Below are 23,791 nucleotides of genomic sequence, written 5' to 3' on the forward strand. Positions count from 1 at the left end.
CGATTTTGGTCACAGGTCCAGGAATGGCTGAAGAATTGCAACATTTGCCCAGAACTAACGCTACAGATACCAATACTGGGGGATTTGAAAAGCCATAGTCAATCAATAAAATAATATAATAATTATTTTAGCAAAAATGTTTATTTTTAATGTACAATCTGTAGAAGCTATGAGAATAGAAAAGGTTCTGTACTTGTGTGAAGCATCACAGCACAGTTGAAAAATATATGACAAATAGAAATCCAACATGGATGATGTTGAGAGATGGATGGGAGGGGTTGAATGGAGCTGAAGGGTGGGACTAATAACAAGATAACCAATGTAAAACATACGGGGTCTATAAAATGTATGTAGGTTCAGAAATGTTGTGAAATAACACAGTTACAAATAGAAATCAAACTGGATGGACATCAGAAATAGAGGAAGGACTAAAAACAAACTAAATATAACGATTGTAAAATAGATTTTGTCTGTAAAATGTGTATAAGATGTATAAACTGAAGGTAGAAGCCTAAGTGTTTATTAGTTTACTCCAATTGGGGGAAGGGTGGTAGGGTTTGGGGAATAATAAAAAAAAAATGTTTTAAAGACTCTTCCTAGAGCTGGCCGCCCGGCCAAACTGAGCAATCAGGGGAGAACGGCCTTGGTCAGGGAGGTGACCAAGAACCCAATGGTCACTCTGACAGACCTATAGAGTTCCTCTGTGGAGATGGGAGAACCTTCCAGAAGGACAACCATCTCTGCAGCATCCACCAATCAGGCCTTTGTGGTAGATTGGCCAGACGGAAGCCACTCCTCAGTAAAAGGCACATGACAGCCCACTTGGAGTTTGCCAAAAGGCACCTAAAGGACAATCGGACCATGAGAAACAAGATTCTCTGGGCTGATGAAACCAAGATTGAACTCTTTGGCCTGAATTCCAAGCGTCAAGTCTGGAGGAAACCTGGCACCATCCCTACGATGAAGCATGGTGGTGGCACCATCATGCTGTGGGGATGTTTTTCAGCGGCAGGGACTGGGAGACTAGTCAGGATCGAGGCAAAGATTAACAGAGCAAAGTACAGAGAGATCCTTGATGAAAACCTGCTCCAGAGCACTCAGGACCTCAGACTGGGGTGAAGGTTCACCTTCCAACAGGACAACGACCGTAAGCACACAGCCAAGAAAACACAGGAGTGGCTTCGGGACAAGTCTCTGAATGTCCTTGAGTGGCCCAGCCAGAGCCCGGACTTGAACCCGATCGAACATCTCTGAAGAGACCTGAAAATAGCTGTGCAGCAATGCTCCCTATCCAACCTGACAGAGCTTGAGAGGATCTGCAGAGAAAAATGGGAGAAACTCCTCAAATATAGGTGTACCAAGCTTGTAGCGTCATACCCAAGAAGACTGGAGGCTGTAATCGCTGCCAAAGGTGCTTCAACAAAGTACTACATAAAGGGTCTGAATACTTATGTTCATGTGATATTTCATTTTTAGTATTTTTATAAATGAGCAAAAATGTATAAAAACCCTGTTTTGCTTTGTCATTATGGAGGATTGTGTGTAGATTGATGAGGGGAAAAAACAATTTAATCCATTTTAGAATAAGTCTGTAACGTAACAAAATGTTGAAAATGTCAAGGGGTCTGAATACTTTCCCAATGCCCTGTATATTCTGATCTGATTGGTCAGCCTTACCAGTTTTAGAACGGCCTGTATATTCTGATCTGAGTTCAGCCTTACCAGTTTTAGAACAGCCTGACAGACCTGTATATTCTGATCTGATTGGTCAGCCTTACCAGTTTTAGAACGGCCTGTATATTCTGATCTGAGTTCAGCCTTACCAGTTTTAGAACGGCCTGACAGACCTGTATATTCTGATCTGATTGGTCAGCCTTACCAGTTTTAGAACGACCTGTATATTCTGATCTGAGTTCAGCCTTACCAGTTTTAGAACAGCCTGACAGACCTGTATATTCTGATCTGAGTGGTCAGCCTTACCAGTTTTAGAACGTCCTGATAGACTTGTATATTCTGATCTGATTGGTCAGTCTTACCCATTTTAGAACGGCCTGTATATTCTGATCTGAGTTCAGTCTTACCAGTTTTAGTACGGCCTGATAGACACACTCTAGAGTTCTCTCTGTGTTTGTCTGTCTCTCCTTTTCTCTCTCCTCTTTCTTCTCCAAAGACATCCTTCGCTCCACCTTCCTCTCCTCCTCCTCCTGTCGTTCTATCTTTTGATCCTGAATGGTACGAGATAACTCGGAGATCCTGTGGAAGCAGAGTGAGAGGAGGAACGGTTGGAGGAGTGCAGAAACAACCCCGTCTACCTCTAGAGAAACAGGATGTGTCATGTCTGAGGCAGAGACAAAGTCTGCGTCCCAAATGCCACCCTGTTCCCAGGGAGTGCCCCTGGTCAAAGGGAGAGCCCCCCTGGTCAAAGGGAGAGCCCCCCTGGTCCTGGTCAAAGGGAAAGCCCCCCTGGTCCTGGTCAAAGGGAGAGCCCCTGGTCAAAGAGAGAGCCCCCCTGGTCCTGGTCAAAGAGAGAGCCCCTGGTCAAAGGGAGAGCCCCCCTGGTCAAAGGGAGAGCCACCCTGGTCAAAGGGAGAGCCCCCTGGTCCTGGTCAAAGGGAGAGCCCCTGGTCAAAGGGAGAGCCCCCCTGGTCAAAGGGAGAGCCACCCTGGTCAAAGGGAGAGCCCCCTGGTCAAAGGGAGAGCCCCCCTGGTCAAAGAGAGAGCCCCCTGGTCCTGGTCAAAGGGAGAGCCCCTGGTCAAAGGGAGAGCCCCCCTGGTCAAAGGGAGAGCCACCCTGGTCAAAGGGAGAGCCCCCCTGGTCAAAGGGAGAGCCCCCCTGGTCAAAGGGAGAGCCCCCTGGTCAAAGGGAGAGCCCCCCTGGTCAAAGGGAGAGCCCCTGGTCAAAGGGAGAGCCCCCCTGGTCAAAGGGAGAGCACCCCTGGTCAAAGGGAGAGCCCCCTGGTCAAAGGGAGAGCGCCCCTGGTCCTGGTCAAAGGGAGAGCCCCCTGGTCAAAGGGAGAGCCCCCTGGTCAAAGGGAGAGCCCCCTGGTCAAAGGGAGTGCACTATACAGGGAATAATGTGCCATTTGGGACACACGCAAAGCAGTGAGTATTGTTTTCAGATGGTGGTGAATGCAGGAAAGGCAGGGCAGGGCGCCCCCTTCAGGGCTGGAGTAACCTTTTAGTCTGACCTGTTATTCAGATGCAGGGTCTCAGCTTCATAGAGGGCTCTGAGCTCAGTCAACTCCCTCTCACTCTCCTCTCTCTCCCTCTCCCTCTCTCTCTCCCTCTCTCTCTCCTTCTGGTCGTGCTCCAGATCCTGCAAGGAGAGAGGGCCTAAGGTGGAGGAGAGAGGAGGTGAGCCCGGGGCGGAGGAGTGGGGTGGGGCGGAGGCAGAGCGGGGAGCAGGACGAAGGCTGGTTGTAGGGTCACTGGGCCGTAGAGATAGAGACACCACTGAACCATAGTTGGAGAGGAGAGAGGAAGACAGACGAGAGAACTCAGCTCTAAGCTCCCAGAGGTCCCTGTGGGTGGGACAAACAACAACCATTATCAACTGGACTATATATCAGAAGTACGTCCAGAATGGCACCCTAATCCCTATACAGTGCATTACTTTAGACCAGAGCCATAGGGCTCTAGTCAAAAGTAGTGCGCTATATAGGGAGTAGGGTGCCACTTCAGACACAACCATAGAGATAGAGTTTAAGATAGTGGTTTGAATTGTTTTCCAGGCATCAGTTTACCTCACCTGTCAGTGGCAGTCTTCATAGTGTGACAGTGTCGCCTCAGAGTGACCACATCTCCCCAGATGGACATCAGACGACTCTGCCCCCGGTCTACATGACCGGTCAGTCGCTGAAGTAAGAAACAAACAAAGAAACAAACAAAGAAACAAAGAAAGAAAAGAGGGGAAGACAGGAAGAAGAGACAGTTTGCATGATGAAACAGCTCCAGTAATTTAGGAAATATGAAACATGAATGAAAGACATCCTCCTAATCAGTCTACCTCTTCCTCTTTCTGCCACTCCATCTCCCTCAGTCCCGCCTCCTCCACTGCTTTGGACCAATCAGTAGTCAGTTTGCAAAGGTCCTCACTCAGTGCTTCATTTACCTGGCCTGATTGGCTGAGCTGGCCACGAAGGAGAGAGTTCAGCTCTGCCAGCCCTACACTCCTGCTCACACCCAAAACACACCCAAAACACACCCAAACACACCAAACATACCAAAACACACCCAAACACACCCAAACACACCCAAAACACACCCAAACACACCAAACATACCAAAACAAACCAAAACAAACCAAAACACACCCAAACACACCAAACATACCAAAACACACACAAAGGGAATTAAACGTCACCATCTTGTGAAGGTACCTTATTATATTGATTGTGTCTTAACAAAAAAAATATATATATATATTTCTCCCCCAACCATCCAACACGTCTCCACTTCCTGTTCCCCCAACCTCTCTTCCTGTTCCCCCAACAACACGTCTCCATCCAACCTCTCTTCCTGTTCCCCCAACCATCCAACACGTCTCCATCCAACCTCTCTTCCTGTTCCCCCAACCTCTCTTCCTGTTCCCCCAACATCTCTTCCTGTTCCCCCAACATCTCTTCCTGTTCCCCCAACCTCTCTTCCTGTTCCCCCAACCATCCACAACGTCTCTATCCAACCTCTCTTCCTGTTCCCCCAACCATCCAACACGTCTCCATCCAACCTCTCTTCCTGTTCCCCCAACCATCCACAACGTCTCTATCCAACCTCTCTTCCTGTTCCCCCAACCATCCAACACGTCTCCATCCAACCTCTCTTCCTGTTCCCCCAACCATCCAACACGTCTCCATCCAACCTCTCTTCCTGTTCCCCCAACCATCCACAACGTCTCTATCCAACCTCTCTTCCTGTTCCCCCAACAACACATCTCCATCCAACCTCTCTTCCTGTTCCCCCAACCATCCACCACGTCTCCATCCAACCTCTCTTCCTGTTCCCCCAACAACACGTCTCCATCCGACCTCTCTTCCTGTTCCCCCAACCATCCAACCTCTCTTCCTGTTCCCCCAACCATCCACCACGTCTCCATCCAACCTCTCTTCCTGTTCCCCCAACCATCCAACCTCTCTTCCTGTTCCCCCAACCATCCAACCTCTCTTCCTGTTCCCCCAACCATCCACCACGTCTCCATCCAACCTCTCTTCCTGTTCCCCCAACCATCCACCACGTCTCCATCCAACCTCTCTTCCTGTTCCCCCAACCATCCAACCTCTCTTCCTGTTCCCCCAAACATCCAACCTCTCTTCCTGTTCCCCCAAACATCCAACCTCTCTTCCTGTTCCCCCAACCATCCAACCTCTCTTCCTGTTCCCCGAACCATCCAACCTCTCTTCCTGTTCCCCCAACCATCTAACCTCTCTTCCTGTTCCCCCAACCATCCAACCTCTCTTCCTGTTCCCCAACCATCCAACCTCACTTCCTGTTCCCCCAACCATCCAACCTCTCTTCCTGTTCCCCCACCCCTCCAAACCCCCATAGAAACTAGGGTTTCTTGTCAGTCCCTCCTCCACCCCCCACATCTCTATCTGCCCCACCCAGAAAACCCTCCCCATACCACCTCTTCCACGTGGACCTGAAAGCAAAGAAAGTAGATCTATTAGAAAGAAAGTAGACCTCTGCTGTTCTTCCTCCAGCCTGATGAGGGCGCCCTCTAAGGAGTCACTGTGCTCATCCCTGATCCTCCTCTGCAAAACAACAGAAGAAGACAAACCTAAATGAACTGATATCGCAGATTATCCATTATATTGACCTGATACTGTAGTGGCCGCTCTAACAATGGGAGGAGGCGAGATCAGGTGGGACCATTCTAGCCAATGAGAGAGCAGATATGGGTGTGAACAACAGCCACAACGGTTTCCACTAGTTACCACAGCTACAAATTCAAAATGGCGAAATAATAAAAAGTTATGAAAACAAACATTTTCTTGTAGGTCTTAATTTAAGGTTAGGGGTTAGGGGTTAGGATTAGGGGTTAGGGGTTAGGGTTAGGGTTAGGGGTTAGGGGTTAGGGGTTAGGGTTAGGGGTTAGGGGTTAGGGGTTAGGGTTAGGGTTAAGGTTAGGGGTTAGGGTTAGGGGTTAGGGGTTAGGATTAGGGTTAAGGTTAGGGGTTAGGGTTAGGGGTTAGGGGTTAGGGGTTAGCAGTGTGGTTAGGGTTAGGGGTTAGGCGTAAGGTTAGCAGTGTGGTTAGGGTTAGGGGTTAGGGTTAGGGGTTAAGGGTTAGGGGTTAGGTGTTAGGTGTTAGGGTTAGGGGTTAGGGTTAAGGGTTAGCAGTGTGGTTAGGGGTTAGGGTTAGGCGTAAGGTTAGCAGTGTGGTTAGGGTTAGGGGTAGGGGCTAGGGTTAGGGGCTAGGGTTAGGGGCTAGGGTTAGGCGTAAGGTTAGCAGCGTGGTTAGGGTTAGGGATTAGGGTTAGGGGCTAGGGTTAGGGGCTAGGGTTAGGCGTAAGGTTAGCAGTGTGGTTAGGGTTAGGTTTAAAATCACATTTTAAGAAAATAAATTGTAGAAATAGCATGGGTTTATGAATTTGTGTCTGTGGTACCTTGTGACCAGGCACAACGCTGATATAAAGTGGTTTTTCTCAAAGTTGTCAGAATGTCACGTATCCTACTTATATCAGTACACTCGTAACAACCATCATTACAAAACTTATATTCCATCAAATAAGCCACACAGCAAATAAGCTATTAATAATTTTTGTAAACAAATTCGACACTCTTTCATCTCATCGCTCGGTGAGCAAAAGAAAAACGCCACCTGCTGAAAAATACAAATATGTTTTATCCAACTCGTGTCGCCTCTTCCTCTCTGCTGATATACAGATTCAATAAAACTACAGCATTAAAAAAAAACACTTCATCAAGAGCTACCTTCAAAAAGAGATTTGGATCCTAATGGGTTTGACCTGGTTAAATAAAGTATTCATCAAATTATAGACTTCCCTCTAATACCTTAAATAAAGTATTCATCAAATTATAGACTTCCCTCTAATACCTTAAATAAAGTATTCATCAAATGATAGATTTCCCTCTAACCTCACGTTTCAGGAGCTCTCTTTCTTCAGTCTTCACCTGGTTTTCCAATCCCTGACAGCGATCCCGGTATTCCAGCACCTGAGAACAGACCATATGATCACGGTGTAAACAAGAGACCAACAATTATTTTCATGCCTTTATGTTTAAAAGCGTCAATTCTGCTCAGTCGCTGATCATTGACTGATGACTTTATGCTCTTAAAACGTCGCCATATACAAGTCCATTATAGCCCCACAGTGCCAACCCTTTAAAAACCCTGACCTTGTTCTGCAGTTTGTGGATGAGTAGAGCCTGCCTGGCCTCCCTCTCTCTGCCATCTCGCATCTTCCTTCTCAACTCACTGTCCAGGTGCAGAGGCAGGGACAGGGACGGGTCCAGTGACTGGGACAGCTAACCAGGGGATAGAGACAGAGAGGCAGTTACACTACCATTCAAAAAAGTTTGGGGTCACTTAGAAATGTCTTTTTTTTTTAAAACAAAAACAAAAAAACTTGTCCATTAAAATGACATCAAATTGATTAGAAATACAGTGTAGACATTGTTAATGTTGTAAATGACTATTTTAGCTGGAAATTGCAGATTTTTTATGGAATATCTACATTGGCGTACAGAGGCCCATTATCAGCAACCATCACTCCTGTGTTCCAATGGCACGTTGTGTTAGCTAATCCAAGTTTATCATTTTAAAAGGCTAATTGATCATTAGAAAACCCTTTTGCAATTGATGTTAGCACAGCTGAAAACTGTTGTGCTCATTAAAGAAGCAATAAAACTGGTCTTCTTTAGACTAGTTGAGTATCTGGAGCACCAGCATTTGTGGGTTCGATTACAGGCTCAAAATGGCCAGAAACAAAGACTTTCTTCTGAAAGTCGTCAGTCTTCTTGTTCTGAGAAATGAAGGCTATCCCATGCGAGAAATTGCCAAGAAACTGAAGTTCTCATACAACACTGTGTACTACTCCCTTCACAGAACAGCGCAAACTGGCTCTAACCAGAATTTAAAAGAGGAGTGGGAGGCCCCGGTGCACAACTGAGCAAGAGGACAAGTACATTAGAGTGTCTAGTTTGAGAAACAGATGCCTCACAAGTCCTCAACTGGCAGCTTCATTAAAGAGTACCTGCAAAACACCAGTCTCAAAGTCAACAGTGAAGAGGCGACTCCGGGATACTGACCTTCTAGGCAGAGTTGCAAAGAAAAAGCCATATCTCAGACTGGCCAATAAAAAGAAAAGATTAAGACGGGCAAAAGAACACAGAGACTGGACAGAGGAAGATTGGAAAAAAGTGTTATGGACAGACGAATCTAAGTTTGAGGTGTTCGGATCACAAAGAAGAACATTCGTGAGATGCAGAAAAAATGAAAAGATGCTGGAGGAGTGCTTGGCGCCATCTGTCAGCATGGTGGAGGCAATGTGATGGTCTGGGGCTGCTTTGGTGCTGGTAAAGTGGAAGATTTGTACAGGGTCAAAGGGATCTTGAAGAAGGAAGGCTATCACTCCATTTTGCAACGTCATGCCCTACCCTGTGGACGGCGCTTAACTGGAGCCAATTTCCTCCTACAACAGGACAATGACCCAAAGCACAGCTCCAAACTATGCAAGGACTATTTAGGGAAGAAGCAGTCAGCTGGTATTCTGTCTATAATGGAGTGGCCAGCACAGTCACCGGATCTCAACCCTATTGAGCTGTTGTGGGAGCAGCTTGACCGTATGGCACGTAAGAAGTGCCCATCAAGCCAATCCAACTTGTGGGAGGTGCTTCAGGAAGCATGGGGTGAAATCTCTTCAGATTACCTCAACAAATTGACAACTAGAATGCCAAAAGGTCTGCAAGGCTGTAATTTGCTGCAAATGGAAGATTCTTTGACGAAATCAAAGTTTGAAGGACACTATTATTTCAATTAAAAATCATTATTTATAACTTTGTCAACGTTTTAACTATATTTCCTATTCATTAAGCAACTCATTTCATGTATGTTTTCATGGAAAACAAGGACATTTCTAAGTGACCCTAAACTTTTGAAATAGTAGTGTATATGAGGCTGTTGTGTATTGGTAAATGGATTGAAAGAAAGTAGGGCTGTCCCTGACTAAAACAAATCTTGGTCGACCGAAAGTTGTCTGTTCAAAATATTTAAACATGTATTTTTCCATATGCGTTTTAATAAAATCAACTATATGCATTGAGCTTGTCTGGTGCGTTAAGCTTACGGTTTGATGAAATAGGACAAATGCCTCAAGAGGATGCCAGAGATCTAGATAACCAGAAGAGAAAACCCTGACCAACTCCACTCGCTGGTTCTCAGATTCTGCCATTACTCTCCTGAAGTTGCCAGTACAGCGCCTTGCAATAGCATTCATCCCCCTTGGCGTTTTTCCTATTTTGTTACATTACAACCTGTAATTTAAATGGATTTTTATTTGGATTTCATGTGATGGACAAACACAAAATAGTCCAAATTGGTGAAGTGAAATTAACAAAATGAATTATTAAAATATATATTTTTAAATTCAATAAACATTTGAAAAGTGGTGCGTGCATATGATGTATTCACCCCCTTTGCTATGAAGCCCCTAAATAAGATCTGGTGCAACCAATTACATTCAGAAGTCACATAATTAGTTAAATAAAGTCCACCTGTGTGCAATCTAAGTGTCACATGATCTGTAACTTGATCTCAGTATATATACACCTGTTTTGAAAGGCCCCAGAGTCTGCAACACCACTAAGCAAGGGGCACCACCAAGCAAGCGGCACCATGAAGACCAAGGAGCTCTCCAAACAGGTCAGGGACAAAGTTGTGGAGAAGTACAGATCAGGGTTGGGTTGTAAAAAAATATCAGAAACTTTGAACATCCCATGGAGCACCATTAAATCCATTATTAAAAAATGGAAAGAATATGGCACCACAACAAACCTGCCAAGAGAGGGTCACCCACCAAAGCTCACGGACCAGGCAAGGAGGGCATTAATCAGAGAGGCAACAAAGAGACCAAAGATAACCCTGAAGGAACTGCAAAGCTCCACAGCGGAGATTGGAGTATGTGTCCATAGGACCACTTTAAGCCGTACACTCCACAGAGCTGGGCTTTACGGATGAGTGGCCAGAAAAAAGCCATTGCTTAAAGAAAAGAATTAGCAAACATGTTAGGTGTTTGCCAAAAGGCATTTGGGAGACTCCCCAAACATATGGAAGAAGGTACTCTGGTCAGATGAGACTAAAATGTAGCTTTTTGGCCATCAAGGAAAACACTATGTCTGGCGCAAACCCAACACCTCTCATCACCCCGAGAACACCATCCCCACAGTGAAGCATGGTGGTGGCAGCATCATGCTGTGGGGATGTTTTTCCTATCGGCAGGGACTGGGAAACTGGTCAGAATTGAATAAATGATGGATGGCGCTAAATACAGGAAAATTCTTGAGGGAAACCTGTTTCAGTCTTCCAGAGATTTGAGACTGGGACGGAGGTTCACCTTCCAGCAGGACAATGACCCTAAGCATACTGCTAAAGCAACACTTGAGTGGTTTAAGGGGAAATCTTTAAATGTCTTGGAATGGTCTAGTCAAAGTCCAGACCTCAATCCAATTTAGAATCTGTGATATGACTTAAAGATTGTTGTACACCAGCGGAACCGATCCAACTTGAAGGAGCTGGAGCAGTTTTGCCTTGAAGAATGGCCAAAAATCCCAGTGGCTGGATGTGCCAAGCTTGGTGGCAAATGGGTCTTGCAAATGGACAATGACCCCAAGCATACTTCCAAAGTTGTGGCAAAATGGCTTAAGGACAACAAAGTCAAGGTATTGGAGTGGCCATCACAAAGCCCTGACCTCAATCCCATAGAAAATTTGTGGGCAGAACTGAAAAAGTGTGTGCGAGCAAGGAGACCTACAACCCTGACTCCGTTACACCAGCTCTGGCAGGAGGAATGGGACAAAATTCATCCAACTTATTGTGGGAAGCTTGTGGAAGGATACCAAAAACATTTGACCCAAGTTAAACAATTTAAAGGCAATGCTACCAAATACTAATTGAGTGTATGTAAACTTCTGACCCACTGGGAATGTGATGAAAGAAATAAAAGCTGAAATAAATCATTCTCTCTACATTTCACATTCTTAAAATAAAGTGGTGATCCTAACTGACCTAAGACAGGGAATTTCTACTAGGATTAAATGTCAGGAATTGTGAAAAATTGAGTTTAAATGTATTTGGCTAAGGTGATGAAACTTGTGAATGTGTTGGTGCTTTGTGATCTCCTTGGTAGCGACCCTCTGTGAGGGCCTGGGGGAGGTGGGGACTCACCCTGTCTGCGAGGGCCTGGGGGAGGTGGAGACTCACCCTGTCTGTGAGGGCCTGGGGGAGGTGGGGACTCACCCTGTCTGTGAGGGCCTGGGGGGGGTGGGGACTCACCCTGTCTGTGAGGGCCTGGGGGGGTGGGGACTCACCCTGTCTGTGAGGGCCTGGGGGAGGTGGGGACTCACCCTGTCTGTGAGGGCCTGGGGGAGGTGGGGACTCACCCTGTCTGTGAGGGCCTGGGGGAGGTGGGGACTCACCCTGTCTGTGAGGGCCTGGGGAGGTGGGGACTCACCCTGTCTGTGAGGGCCTGGGGGAGGTGGGGACTCACCCTGTCTGTGAGGGCCTGGGGGAGGTGGGGACTCACCCTGTCTGTGAGGGCCTGGTGGGGTGGGGACTCACCCTGTCTGCGAGGGCCTGAGGGGGTGGGGACTCACCCTGTCTGTGAGGGCCTGGGGGAGGGGGGGACTCACCCTGTCTGTGAGGGCCTGGGGGGGTGGGGACTCACCCTGTCTGTGAGGGCCTGGGGGAGGGGGGGACTCACCTTGTCTGTGAGGGCCTGGGGGGGTGGGGACTCACCCTGTCTGTGAGGACCTGGGGGAGGTGGGGACTCACCCTGTCTGCGAGGGTCTGGGGGAGGTGGGGACTCACCCTGTCTGCGAGGGTCTGGGGGAGGTGGGGACTCACCCTGTCTGCGAGGGCCTGGGGGAGGTGGGGACTCACCCTGTCTGCGAGGGCCTGGGGGAGGTGGAGACTCACCCTGTCTGCGAGGGCCTGGGGGAGGTGGGGACTCACCCTGTCTGTGAGGGCCTGGGGGGGTGGGGACTCACCCTGTCTGTGAGGGCCTGGGGGGGTGGGGACTTACCCTGTCTGTGAGGGCCTGGGGGAGGTGGGGACTCACCCTGTCGGTGGGGGCCTGGGGGAGGGGGGGACTCACCCTGTCTGTGAGGGCCTGGGGGAGGTGGGGACTCACCCTGTCTGTGAGGGCCTGGGGGAGGTGGGGACTCACCCTGTCTGTGAGGGCCTGGGGGAGGTGGGGACTCACCCTGTCTGTGAGGGCCTGGTGGGGTGGGGACTCACCCTGTCTGTGAGGGCCTGGGCACGTGACTCCAGCTCCTCTCTCTCAGCGTGACTCTCAGCCAGCTCATTCTGCATGCGAGATAGCTCCGCCCTCAGCTCCGCCCTCTCCTCCTTCCAGCCATCCAACAGCGTCGACTCCATCCTGGTCCTGGACACTCAACCCGCCCCAGAGACTCAGGAAGCTGGAGAGGAATTACAAGTCAAACCACCACTTAGGATGTGTCACGGTCCAAACACACCAACACAGTCAGGAAGAAGGCAAGTCTGGGACCAACAGGACCCTGAACAGCTTCTACCCACAAGCCATTAGTCTGCTAAATAGTTAACCAAATAGCTTCCTGCACTGTCTGCATTTACCATTTTAGCACCAACTGTTTTGACTCGTCACATATCCTGTTACCTAGTCACTTTATTCCTAGTTGTTTGTACATATCTACCTCAATTACCTCGTACCCCTGCACATTGACTCGGTACTGGTACCCTGTGTATATAGCCTGGTACCCTGTGTATATAGCCTGGTAATCATTACTCAGTACTGGTACCCCGTGTATATAGCCTGGTACCCTGTGTATATAGCCTGGTACCCTGTGTATATAGCCTGGTACCCTGTGTATATAGCCTGGTAATCATTACTCAGTACTGGTACCCTGTGTATATAGCCTGGTAATCATTACTCAGTACTGGTACCCTGTGTATATAGCCTGGTAATCATTACTCAGTACTGGTACCCTGTGTATATAGCCTGGTAATCATTACTCAGTACTGGTACCCTGTGTATATAGCCTGGTAATCATTACTCAGTACTGGTACCCTGTGTATATAGCCTGGTACCCTGTGTATATAGCCTGGTACCCTGTGTATATAGCCTGGTAATCATTACTCAGTACTGGTACCCTGTGTATATAGCCTGGTACCCTGTGTATATAGCCTGGTACCCTGTGTATATAGCCTGGTACCCCGTGTATATAGCCTGGTACCCCGTGTATATAGCCTGGTACCCCGTGTATATAGCCTGGTACCCTGTGTATATAGCCTGGTACGCTGTGTATATAGCCTGGTACCCTGTGTATATAGCCTGGTACCCTGTGTATATAGCCTGGTACCCTGTGTATATAGCCTGGTACCCTGTGTATATAGCCTGGTTATCATTACTCAGTACTGGTTCCCTGTGTATATAGCCTGGTTATCATTACTCAGTACTGGTACCCTGTGTATATAGCCTAGTTATCATTACTCAGTACTGGTACCCTGTGTATATAGCCTGGTACCCTGTGTATATAGCCTAGTTATCATTACTCAGTACTGGTACCCTGTGTATATAACCTGGTACCCTGTGTATATAGCCTAGTTATCATTACTCAGTACTGGTACCCTGTGTATATAACCTAGTTATCATTACTCAGTACTGGGACCCTGTGTATACACCAAGCATTTACCTGTTAGTCTACACCTGTTGTTTACCAAGCATTTACCTGTTAGTCTACACCTGTTGTTTACCAAGCATTTACCTGGTAGTCTACACCTGTTGTTTACCAAGCATGTGACAAATAACATTTGATTTCATTTAGGGCTGGGCGGAAAACCGTATTTTACGATATACCGGTATTAATGCACAGACCAGTTAGCGTTTTCATTTCACCATCTATAACAGTATTTGAATGTTTGGTTATATGTGATACCCCGTGTGTAATGTTAATTTTTGTTGTTTTGTTTACTCCTCTACTTGAGTCATCTCTCTCTCTCTCCCTCCCCATGCCTCTCTCCACACCTAGCCCCTTGCATGGTCAATACAGCACATGAAGAGACTTGTATAATCAGTCTGCATGGTCAATACAACACATGGAGAGACTTGTATAATCAGTCTGCATGGTCAATACAGCACATGAAGAGACTTGTATAATCAGTCTGTATGGTCAATACAGCACATGACGAGACTTGTATAATCAGTCTGCATGGTCAATACAGCACATGACGAGACTTGTATAATCAGTCTGCATGGTCAATACAGCACATGAAGAGACTTGTATAATCAGTCTGCATGGTCAATACAGCACATGACGAGACTTGTATAATCAGTCTGCATGGTCAATACAGCACATGGAGAGACTTGTTTAATCAGTCTGCATGGTCAATACAGCACATGACGAGACTTGTATAATCAGTCTGCATGGTCAATACAACACATGGAGAGACTTGTATAATCAGTCTGCATGGTCAATACAGCACATGGAGAGACTTGTATAATCAGTCTGCATGGTCAATACAACACATGGAGAGACTTGTATAATCAGTCTGCATGGTCAATACAGCACATGGAGAGACTTGTATAATCAGTCTGCATGGTCAATACAGCACATGGAGAGACTTGTATAATCAGTCTGCATGGTCAATACAACACATGGAGAGACTTGTATAATCAGTCTGCATTGTCAATACAGCACATGGAGAGACTTGTATAATCAGTCTGCATGGTCAATACAGCACATGAAGAGACTTGTATAATCAGTCTGCATGGTCAATACAGCACATGGAGAGACTTGTATAATCAGTCTGCATGGTCAATACAACACATGGAGAGACTTGTATAATCAGTCTGCATGGTCAATACAACACATGGAGAGACTTGTATAATCAGTCTGCATGGTCAATACAACACATGGAGAGACTTGTATAATCAGTCTGCATGGTCAATACAACACATGGAGAGACTTGTATAATCAGTCTGCATGGTCAATACAGCACATGGAGAGACTTGTATAATCAGTCTGCATGGTCAATACAGCACATGACGAGACTTGTATAATCAGTCTGCATGGTCAATACAGCACATGGAGAGACTTGTATAATCAGTCTGCATGGTCAATACAACACATGGAGAGACTTGTATAATCAGTCTGCATGGTCAATACAGCACATGGAGAGACTTGTATAATCAGTCTGCATGGTCAATACAACACATGAAGAGACTTGTATAATCAGTCTGCATGGTCAATACAACACATGGAGAGACTTGTATAATCAGTCTGCATGGTCAATACAACACATGGAGAGACTTGTATAATCAGTCTGCATGGTCAATACAACACATGGAGAGACTTGTATAATCAGTCTGCATGGTCAATACAACACATGGAGAGACTTGTATAATCAGTCTGCATGGTCAACACAACACATGGAGAGACTTGTATAATCAGTCTGCATGGTCAATACAACACATGGAGAGACTTGTATAATCAGTCTGCATGGTCAACACATGGAGAGACTTGTATAATCAGTCTGCATGGTCAACACATGGAGAGACTTGTATAATCAGTCTGCATGGTCAACACATGGAGAGACTTGTATAATCAGTCTGCATGGTCAACACATGGAGAGACTTGTATAATCAGTCTGCATGGTCAATACAACACATGGAGAGACTTGTATAATCAGTCTGCATGGTCAACACATGGAGAGACTTGTATAATCAGTCTGCATGGTCAACACATGGAGAGACTTGTATAATCAGTCTGCATGGTCAACACATGGAGAGACTTGTATAATCAGTCTGCATGGTCAACACATGGAGAGACTTGTATAATCAGTCTGCATGGTCAACACATGGAGAGACTTGTATAATCAGTCTGCATGGTCAACACATGGAGAGACTTGTATAATCAGTCTGCATGGTCAACACATGGAGAGACTTGTATAATCAGTCTGCATGGTCTTTGCTTCTTAATATAAATCCACTTCTGTTATATAATTACAGTATTAGTTTGTTTCTTACAGCTGGTTTGCCTTTTCTTAGCAAGTTGGGCCTAAATCTTGTTAGCCACTAACGCTAATCGCTAGCTAGCTAATACATTTTTATTTATTTAACCTTTATTTAACTTGGCAAGTCAGTTAAGAACAATTTCTTATTTACAATGACAGCCTAGGAACAGTGGGTTAACAGCCTTGTTCAGGGGCAGAACAACAGATTTTTACCTTGTCAGCTCGGGGACTCGATCTTGCAACCTTTCGGTTACTAGTCCAACGCTCTAACCACTAGACTACCTGCCCCCTCTAACCACAAGGCTACCTGCCGCCCCTACACTCTAACCACTAGGCTACCTGCCCCCCCTACACTCTAACCACTAGGCTACCTGCCCCCTCTAACCACAAGGCTACCTGCCGCCCCTACACTCTAACCACTAGGCTACCTGCCCCCCCCTACACTCGAACCACTAGGCTACCTGCCCCCCCTACACTCTAACCACTAGGCTACCTGCCCCCCCTACACTCTAACCACTAGGCTACCTGCCGCCCCTACACTCTAACCACTAGGCTACCTGCCTCCTCTACACTCTAACCACTAGGCTACCTGCCGCTCCTACACTCTAACCACTAGGCTACCTGCCCCCCCTACACTCTAACCACTAGGCTACCTGCCTCCTCTACACTCTAACCACTAGGCTACCTGCCGCCCCTACACTCTAACCACTAGGCTACCTGCCTCCCCTACACTCTAATCAAATAAATTTATAACATTTTTGACATGCGTTTTTCTGGATATTTTTGTTGTTATTCTGTCTCTCACTGTTTAAATAAACCTACCATTAAAATTATAGACTGATCATTTCTTTGTCAGTGGGCAAACGTACAAAATCAGCATGGGATCAAATACTTTTTTCCCCCACTGTATAAGGTCCCACAGTTGACAGTGCATGTCAGAGCAAAAACCAAGCCATGAGGTCAAAGGAATTGTCCGTAGAGCACCGAGACAGGATTGTGTCAAGGCACAGATCTGGGGAAGGATACCACAACATTTCAGCAGCATTGAAGGTCCCCCAGAACACAGTGGCCTCCATCATTCTGAAATGAAAGAAGTTTGGAACCACCAAGACTCTTCCTAGAGCTGGCCGCCCGGCCAAACTGAGCAATCAGGGGACAAGGGCCTTGGTCAGGGAGGTGACCAAGAACCCAATGGTCATTCTGACAGAGCTCTAGAGTTCCTCTGCGGAGATGGGAGAACCTTCCAGAAGTACAACCATCTCTGCAGTACTCCACCAATCAGGCATTTATGGTAGATTGGCCAGATGGAAGCCACTCCTCAGTGAAAGGCACGACAGCCCGCTTTGAGTTTGCCAAAAGGCCCCTAAAGACTCTCAGACCATGAGAAAGAAGATTCTCTGGTCTGATGAAACCAAGATGGAACTCTTTGACCTGAAAGACAAGTGTCATGTCTGGAGGAAACCTGGCACCATCCCTACGGTGAAGCATGGTGGTGGCAGCATCATGCTGTGGGGATGTTTTTCAGTGGCAGGGACTGGGAGACTAGTCAGGATCAAGGAAAAGATTAACAGAGCAAAGTACAGAGAGATCCTTGATGAAAACCTGCTCTAGGGCGCTCAGGATCTCAGACTGGGGTGAAGGTTCACCTTCCAACAGGACAACGACCCTAAGCACACAGCCAAGACAACACAGGAGTGGCTTCGGGACAAGTCTCTGAATGTCCTTGAGTGGCCCAGCCAGAGCCCGGACTTGAACCCGATCGAACATCTCTGGAGAGACCTGAAAATATCTGTGCAGCAATGCTCCCTATCCAACCTGACAGAGCTTGAGAGGATCTGCAGAGAAGAATGGGAGAAACTCCCCAAATACAGGTGTACCAAGCTTGTAGCGTCATACCCAAGAAGACTGGAGGCTGTAATCGCTGCCAAAGGTGCTTCAACAAAGTACTGAGTAAAGGGTCTGAATACTTGTGTTAATGTGATTTTTTTTTTATATATATAAATTTGCAAAAATGTCTAATAACCTGTTTTTGTAGGTTAGTGTGTGTAGATTGAGGAAAACGATTTAATCAATTTTAGAATATGGCCGTAACCTAATAAAATGTGGGAAAAGTGAAGGGGTCTGAATACTTTCCAAAGGGACTGTACAGCCTGATAATACCAGTGATGTTGTAAACCTCCTGATAATACCAGTGATGTTGTAAACCTAAATCAAAGAGGAACACACTAAGCAAGAATATGTTAACTACATGAAGTAGCTAAGTGAAAACATGCAACGTAGGCAAAGATTATAGGGTCCCCTAGGAAACACTTGTCAACACTGTGGTTCCTACCCTGTCAAAATAACTCGTCATGTCAAATTGTATTCAAAGTGCCCACTATTAAATTCTAATTATATCATTAAAATAATTATTTTCTACGATTCCAACAGTTTCACCCAAGTGTTTTGCTCTAAATCACAAGTCAAATTGCAATTCCAACATTTGTTTAAAAATAAGGCGTAGATTGTTTGCAGTGTGGAAATGATCTCACATGAGTGCAGGAAATGCAGAAATTGATTTAAATTCAGAAAATAGTTTAATTGAACAGTATATAACAATCAGAATGGAGAAAGACCCATTGAAATCACTTAGATAAACAGTCAGTATGTGTTGCCAGCCTAAAGAACATTTTTTACTTTTATTATTCAAAAACATAAAATACCGTCTAACAAAAAACACATGATATTTTGACCATATCGTCCAGCCCTAATTTGATTTGAAGAGGGTCAGATCATGTTGACAGTGAGTAAAACGCAGATACATTGTGAGCCTCTTTTATTCAGCAATTCATAATGTTATAGATAAATTCATGAATTCGTAAGCAGAACCACAACGATAAAAGGTGAAACATTGAACCAGGCAGAGACCCAGAGACCCATAGACCCAGAGACCCATAGACCCAGAGACCCAGAAACCCATAGACCCAGAGACCCATAGACGGACTACCCCATCCAAACCCAGCGGCGATATGGGACACCCAATCACGGCCGGATGTGATGCAGCCTGGATTCGAACCAGGGACTGCACTGAGATACAGTGCCTACGGACCGCTTCGCCACTCGGGAGCCCATAAGATCAGTAGTTTTGACATTGGAGAGATGAGCTCCTCATAAGTAACGTTAGTTAGTTAGCTAGTTAGAGCTAGTTGACAGTCAGATGAATCACACTGTAAACTAGTTATATAGCATCATCTAACTTAGCTAGCAATCCAGATAGCAAGTAGACAGCTTTCCTACCTTTTAAAAGCAGATCCTTCGAAACATACTGGGAACGTAAACAAACGCTTTTCTGTAACCTTGAAGAAAAATAAAAACCCTAATGAAACATATGCATGATATTTATTACATTTCCTGATCCTAAACACTTCATCACAAAAGGATTCAAAACTGTAAACTTTACCTCTGACATATAAAAACAGAGGAACCATGCAGACGCTGCAAAAAGAAGATGAGTTCATCCGCAAACAGCGTCACCTGGTGGCCGGAGGAGTAGTCTCCTCTAGTTCTGTGGCTGTGTCCAGCAGGTACCACAGTTCTACCACAGGGTTGACTGTTTTTGGTTCTTCCACAGGGTTGACTGTTTTTGGTTCTTCCACAGAGTTGACTGTTTTTGGTTCTTCCACAGGGTTGACTGTTTTTGGTTCTTCCACAGAGTTGACTGTTTTTGGTTCTTCCACAGAGTTGACTGTTTTTGGTTCTTCCACAGGAGCCAGATAATTCTCAGAATGTACAATGTTCCCGGTTGGAATTTCCCTTATTAAAAAAGATTGCAGTCAGAGTGCAGTATAACTGCAGATATTGAGTGCAGTATAACTGCAGTATGCGGCAAATACTGTATCCAAAATAAAAATACAATTTTACTGCAGTAATGTTGCAGTATAACTGCAGTTTAATTGCAGTACACTGTAGTTATAATGCTATTACTACGTCCAAAATACCACGGTCAACTGCAGTTACTGCACTTTTACTGCAGTTTCAAAACTGCTCTCTTTTTTTGTAAGGGTTCCATTCCCCAACAAATATGACAAGTGGAGATAGCTGCTTCCTGAACTGGTCTCAGCGTAGTGGGGCGTGTCTAAAGCAGTGGGCGTGTCTAAAGCAGTGGGCGTGTTGGAAGGAGTGGGCGTGTCTAAAGCAGTGGGCATGTTGGAATGGGCGTGTCGAAAGCTGGAAGTGGGCTGTCTAAAGCAGGGAGTGGGCTGTCTAAAGCAGGAAGTGGGCGTGTCTAAAGCATTGTGTGTGTTGGAAGGGGTGGGCGTGTCTAAAGCAGTGGGCGTGTTGGCGGGAGTGGGCGTGTCTAAAGCAGTGAGCGTGTTGGAAGGAGTGGGCGTGTCTAAAGCAGTGGGCGTGTTGGAAGGAGTGGGCGTGTCTAAAGCAGTGGGCGTGTTGGCGGGAGTGGGCGTGTCTAAAGCAGTGGGCGTGTTGGAGGGAGTGGGTGTGTCTAAAGCAGTGAGCGTGTTGGAGGGAGTGGGCGTGTCTAAAGCAGTGGGAGTGTTGGGTTCGGCGGTCGACGTCACCGGCCTTCTAGCCATCGCTGATCCACTTTTCATTTTCCATTTGTTTTGTCTTTGTTTTACACACCTGGTTTCAATTCCCCAATTACCTGTTCATTATTTAACCCTCTGTTCTCCCCATGGTTGTTTGTGAGTAATTGTTTGTCTTGTATACGGTCTGTTATTGTGGGCTCGGTATATTGTGTTGTATTTTGTAATTACTTGAGTAAATACATTGATTACTCTTACCTGCGCCTGACTCTCTACACCAGCTGCACACAGGCCGATTACACGGAGGAATAAAAATAGCATAAATATGAAAGTATACCAGTTTCATTTGAGGACCAGGATGTTGACAACTGTGCCATACAGAGTGCAAAATAGTTGGGAAGAGATTTTTGATGTACCGATTCCATGGTATCGGTACAATCGATATAAAACAACATAGGATTCAAGACTTTGTGCTTTTCAGCTAAAATTATTATATATGTCACGGTTGTCGTAGGATAAAGACCAAGACGCAGCGGGAAAATATATACTCATCTTTTTTATTTGGTGAAGAAGGGAAACACAATAAACGTATACAAGACACAAGCGAACTGGACAGTCTTGTCAGGCACACAGCTAAACAAGCACAATCTTCCACCAAAAACCCATGAAAACAAACTCCCAATTATAGGACCCTCAGAGGCAACAATAACCAGCTGCCTCCAATTGAAGGTCCAACCCCAATTAACTACACATAGAAAAACAAAAGACCAGATAGAAAATATACTAACATAGACTAACAAACCCCAAACCACATAAATCAAACACCCCTCTACCTAAATACATAGCCCAAACCACATGAAACAAACACCCCCTGCCACATCCTGACCAAAATATAATAACAAATAACCCCTATTACTGGTCAGGACGTGACAATATAGAATTCTTGCCACCAACAAAATGTTGAATATTTGGGGCATAAAATCATCGAAGCTCTGCAGATTTTGTTGTGAGGATACAGAATCAATAGACCATTTATTTTGGTATTGCCCTCAGGTAGCCTGTTTCTGGTCTCAGGTTCAGGAATGGCTGAAAATGCACAGCATTGATCTAAAATTGACCCTAGAAATAGTACTGTTAGGAGATCTGGAGAGACCGGGTCAGTCAATTACTAATATACTAATACTCTAAATAAAAGTATTTATCTTCAACTCGCAATCTGTGGATTCTATTCGATTAGATACATTGAAATTGTACATTAAACATCACAGCATAGTTGAAAGATATGTGATGCGTAGAAACCCGAAGAGGGTGGCCAGCAGAGATGGATGGGATGGGCTGAAACAGGAAGTGGGTGGCCAGCAGAGATGGATGGGATGGGCTGAGGGAAGCTGAGGGTTGGGATGGGTTGAAACAGGAAGAGGGTGGCCAGCAGAGATGGATGGGATGGGCTGAGGGAAGCTGAGGGTTGGGATGGGCTGAAACAGGAAGTGGGTGGCCAGCAGAGATGGATGGGATGGGCTGAGGGAAGCTGAGGGTTGGGATGGGCTGAAACAGGAAGTGGGAGGCCAGCAGAGATGGATGGGATGGGCTGAGGGAAGCTGAGGGTTGGGATGGGTTGAAACAGGAAGTGGGTGGCCAGCAGAGATGGATGGGATGGGCTGAGGGAAGCTGAGGGTTGGGATGGGTTGAAACAGGAAGTGGGTGGCCAGCAGAGATGGATGGGATGGGCTGAGGGAAGCTGAGGGTTGGGATGGGTTGAAACAGGAAGTGGGTGGCCAGCAGAGATGGATGGGATGGGCTGAGGGAAGCTGAGGGTTGGGATGGGTTGAAACAGGAAGAGGGTGGCCAGCAGAGATGGATGGGATGGGCTGAGGGAAGCTGAGGGTTGGGATGGGTTGAAACAGGAAGAGGGTGGCCAGCAGAGATGGATGGGATGGGCTGAGGGAAGCTGAGGGTTGGGATGGGTTGAAACAGGAAGTGGGTGGTCAGCAGAGATGGATGGGATGGGCTGAGGGAAGCTGAGGGTTGGGATGGGTTGAAACAGGAAGTGGGTGGCCAGCAGAGATGGATGGGATGGGCTGAGGGAAGCTGAGGGTTGGGATGGGTTGAAACAGGAAGTGGGTGGTCAGCAGAGATGGATGGGATGGGCTGAGGGAAGCTGAGGGTTGGGATGGGTTGAAACAGGAAGTGGGTGGTCAGCAGAGATAGATGGGATGGGCTGAGGGAAGCTGAGGGTTGGGATGGGTTGAAACAGGAAGTGGGTGGCCAGCAGAGATAGATGGGATGGGCTGAGGGAAGCTGAGGGTTGGGATGGGTTGAAACAGGAAGTGGGTGGTCAGCAGAGATAGATGGGATGGGCTGAGGGAAGCTGAGGGTTGGGATGTGGAATTGGAGACAAGTGGGAGTGGAGTTGCTGTGTGAGAGAGAGAATGATGGTCAAAGATAAAGGGGGAAAAAAGTAAAAATAAAACATAATAAAAGTACATTTGAATGACACTAAGTGGCAGTGTTTTTACAACTAATGCCGGTTTGCCTGAGGCTGATGCCGTGCAGGTGTTTGTACACATGCATATACACACACTCGCATTCAAATAAACACATACAAGAACACACACATACATGTAATAATGTCAGACATGCACACAAACACATACAGTTGGCATTGACTGCTGTTATGATTTCAGTTGTCCTTGATGTCCATTGTTTTAAATTTATTATTTTGTTTTATTTTTTTTGCGTTGTTGTTTGCTGTTTTCTTCTGTCTTTTCCTTTTTCTCTTTAGTTTATTCTCTTGGTTGTTGGTGCATTGGGGGTTCTTGGGGGGTTCTTGGGGGAATGGAATTAATTGTATTTTTATTTATTTTTTCCTGGGGGGAACTGTGGGAGGATCTTGGAGGGTTGAGGGAGCAGTTATTGGGGAACTGTGGGGGGATCTTGGAGGGTTCGGGTTTCACTAGATTGTGATCATGAAAAAGGAAACTAGGACATATATTTTATATCACCATCATGCACACGCACCCTCACACATAAGGATGGCTCTGT

General features: G+C 46.2%; 1 protein-coding gene across 1 annotated transcript in view; it reads right to left on the bottom strand.

The window, feature by feature from the left end:
- Positions 1-19,683, bottom strand: part of si:dkey-230p4.1 (trichohyalin) — a 53,377-nt gene extending 33,694 nt beyond the window's left edge. The window contains exons 1-9 of the mRNA XM_029710738.1: positions 19,503-19,683; positions 12,471-12,652; positions 7,355-7,483; positions 7,094-7,171; positions 5,677-5,747; positions 4,007-4,172; positions 3,749-3,855; positions 3,189-3,521; positions 2,082-2,253 (exon numbers count right to left, since the gene is read on the bottom strand). Of these exons, the coding sequence (XP_029566598.1) occupies positions 2,082-2,253; positions 3,189-3,521; positions 3,749-3,855; positions 4,007-4,172; positions 5,677-5,747; positions 7,094-7,171; positions 7,355-7,483; positions 12,471-12,611 (1,197 nt within the window). The 5' untranslated portion in view covers positions 12,612-12,652; positions 19,503-19,683. The remainder of the gene's footprint in view (positions 1-2,081; positions 2,254-3,188; positions 3,522-3,748; positions 3,856-4,006; positions 4,173-5,676; positions 5,748-7,093; positions 7,172-7,354; positions 7,484-12,470; positions 12,653-19,502) is intronic.
- Between the last annotated feature and the right edge of the window lie 4,108 nt (positions 19,684-23,791).

Source organism: Salmo trutta, chromosome 24, assembly GCF_901001165.1.
Source record: "Salmo trutta chromosome 24, fSalTru1.1, whole genome shotgun sequence".
Taxonomy (NCBI): domain Eukaryota; kingdom Metazoa; phylum Chordata; class Actinopteri; order Salmoniformes; family Salmonidae; genus Salmo; species Salmo trutta.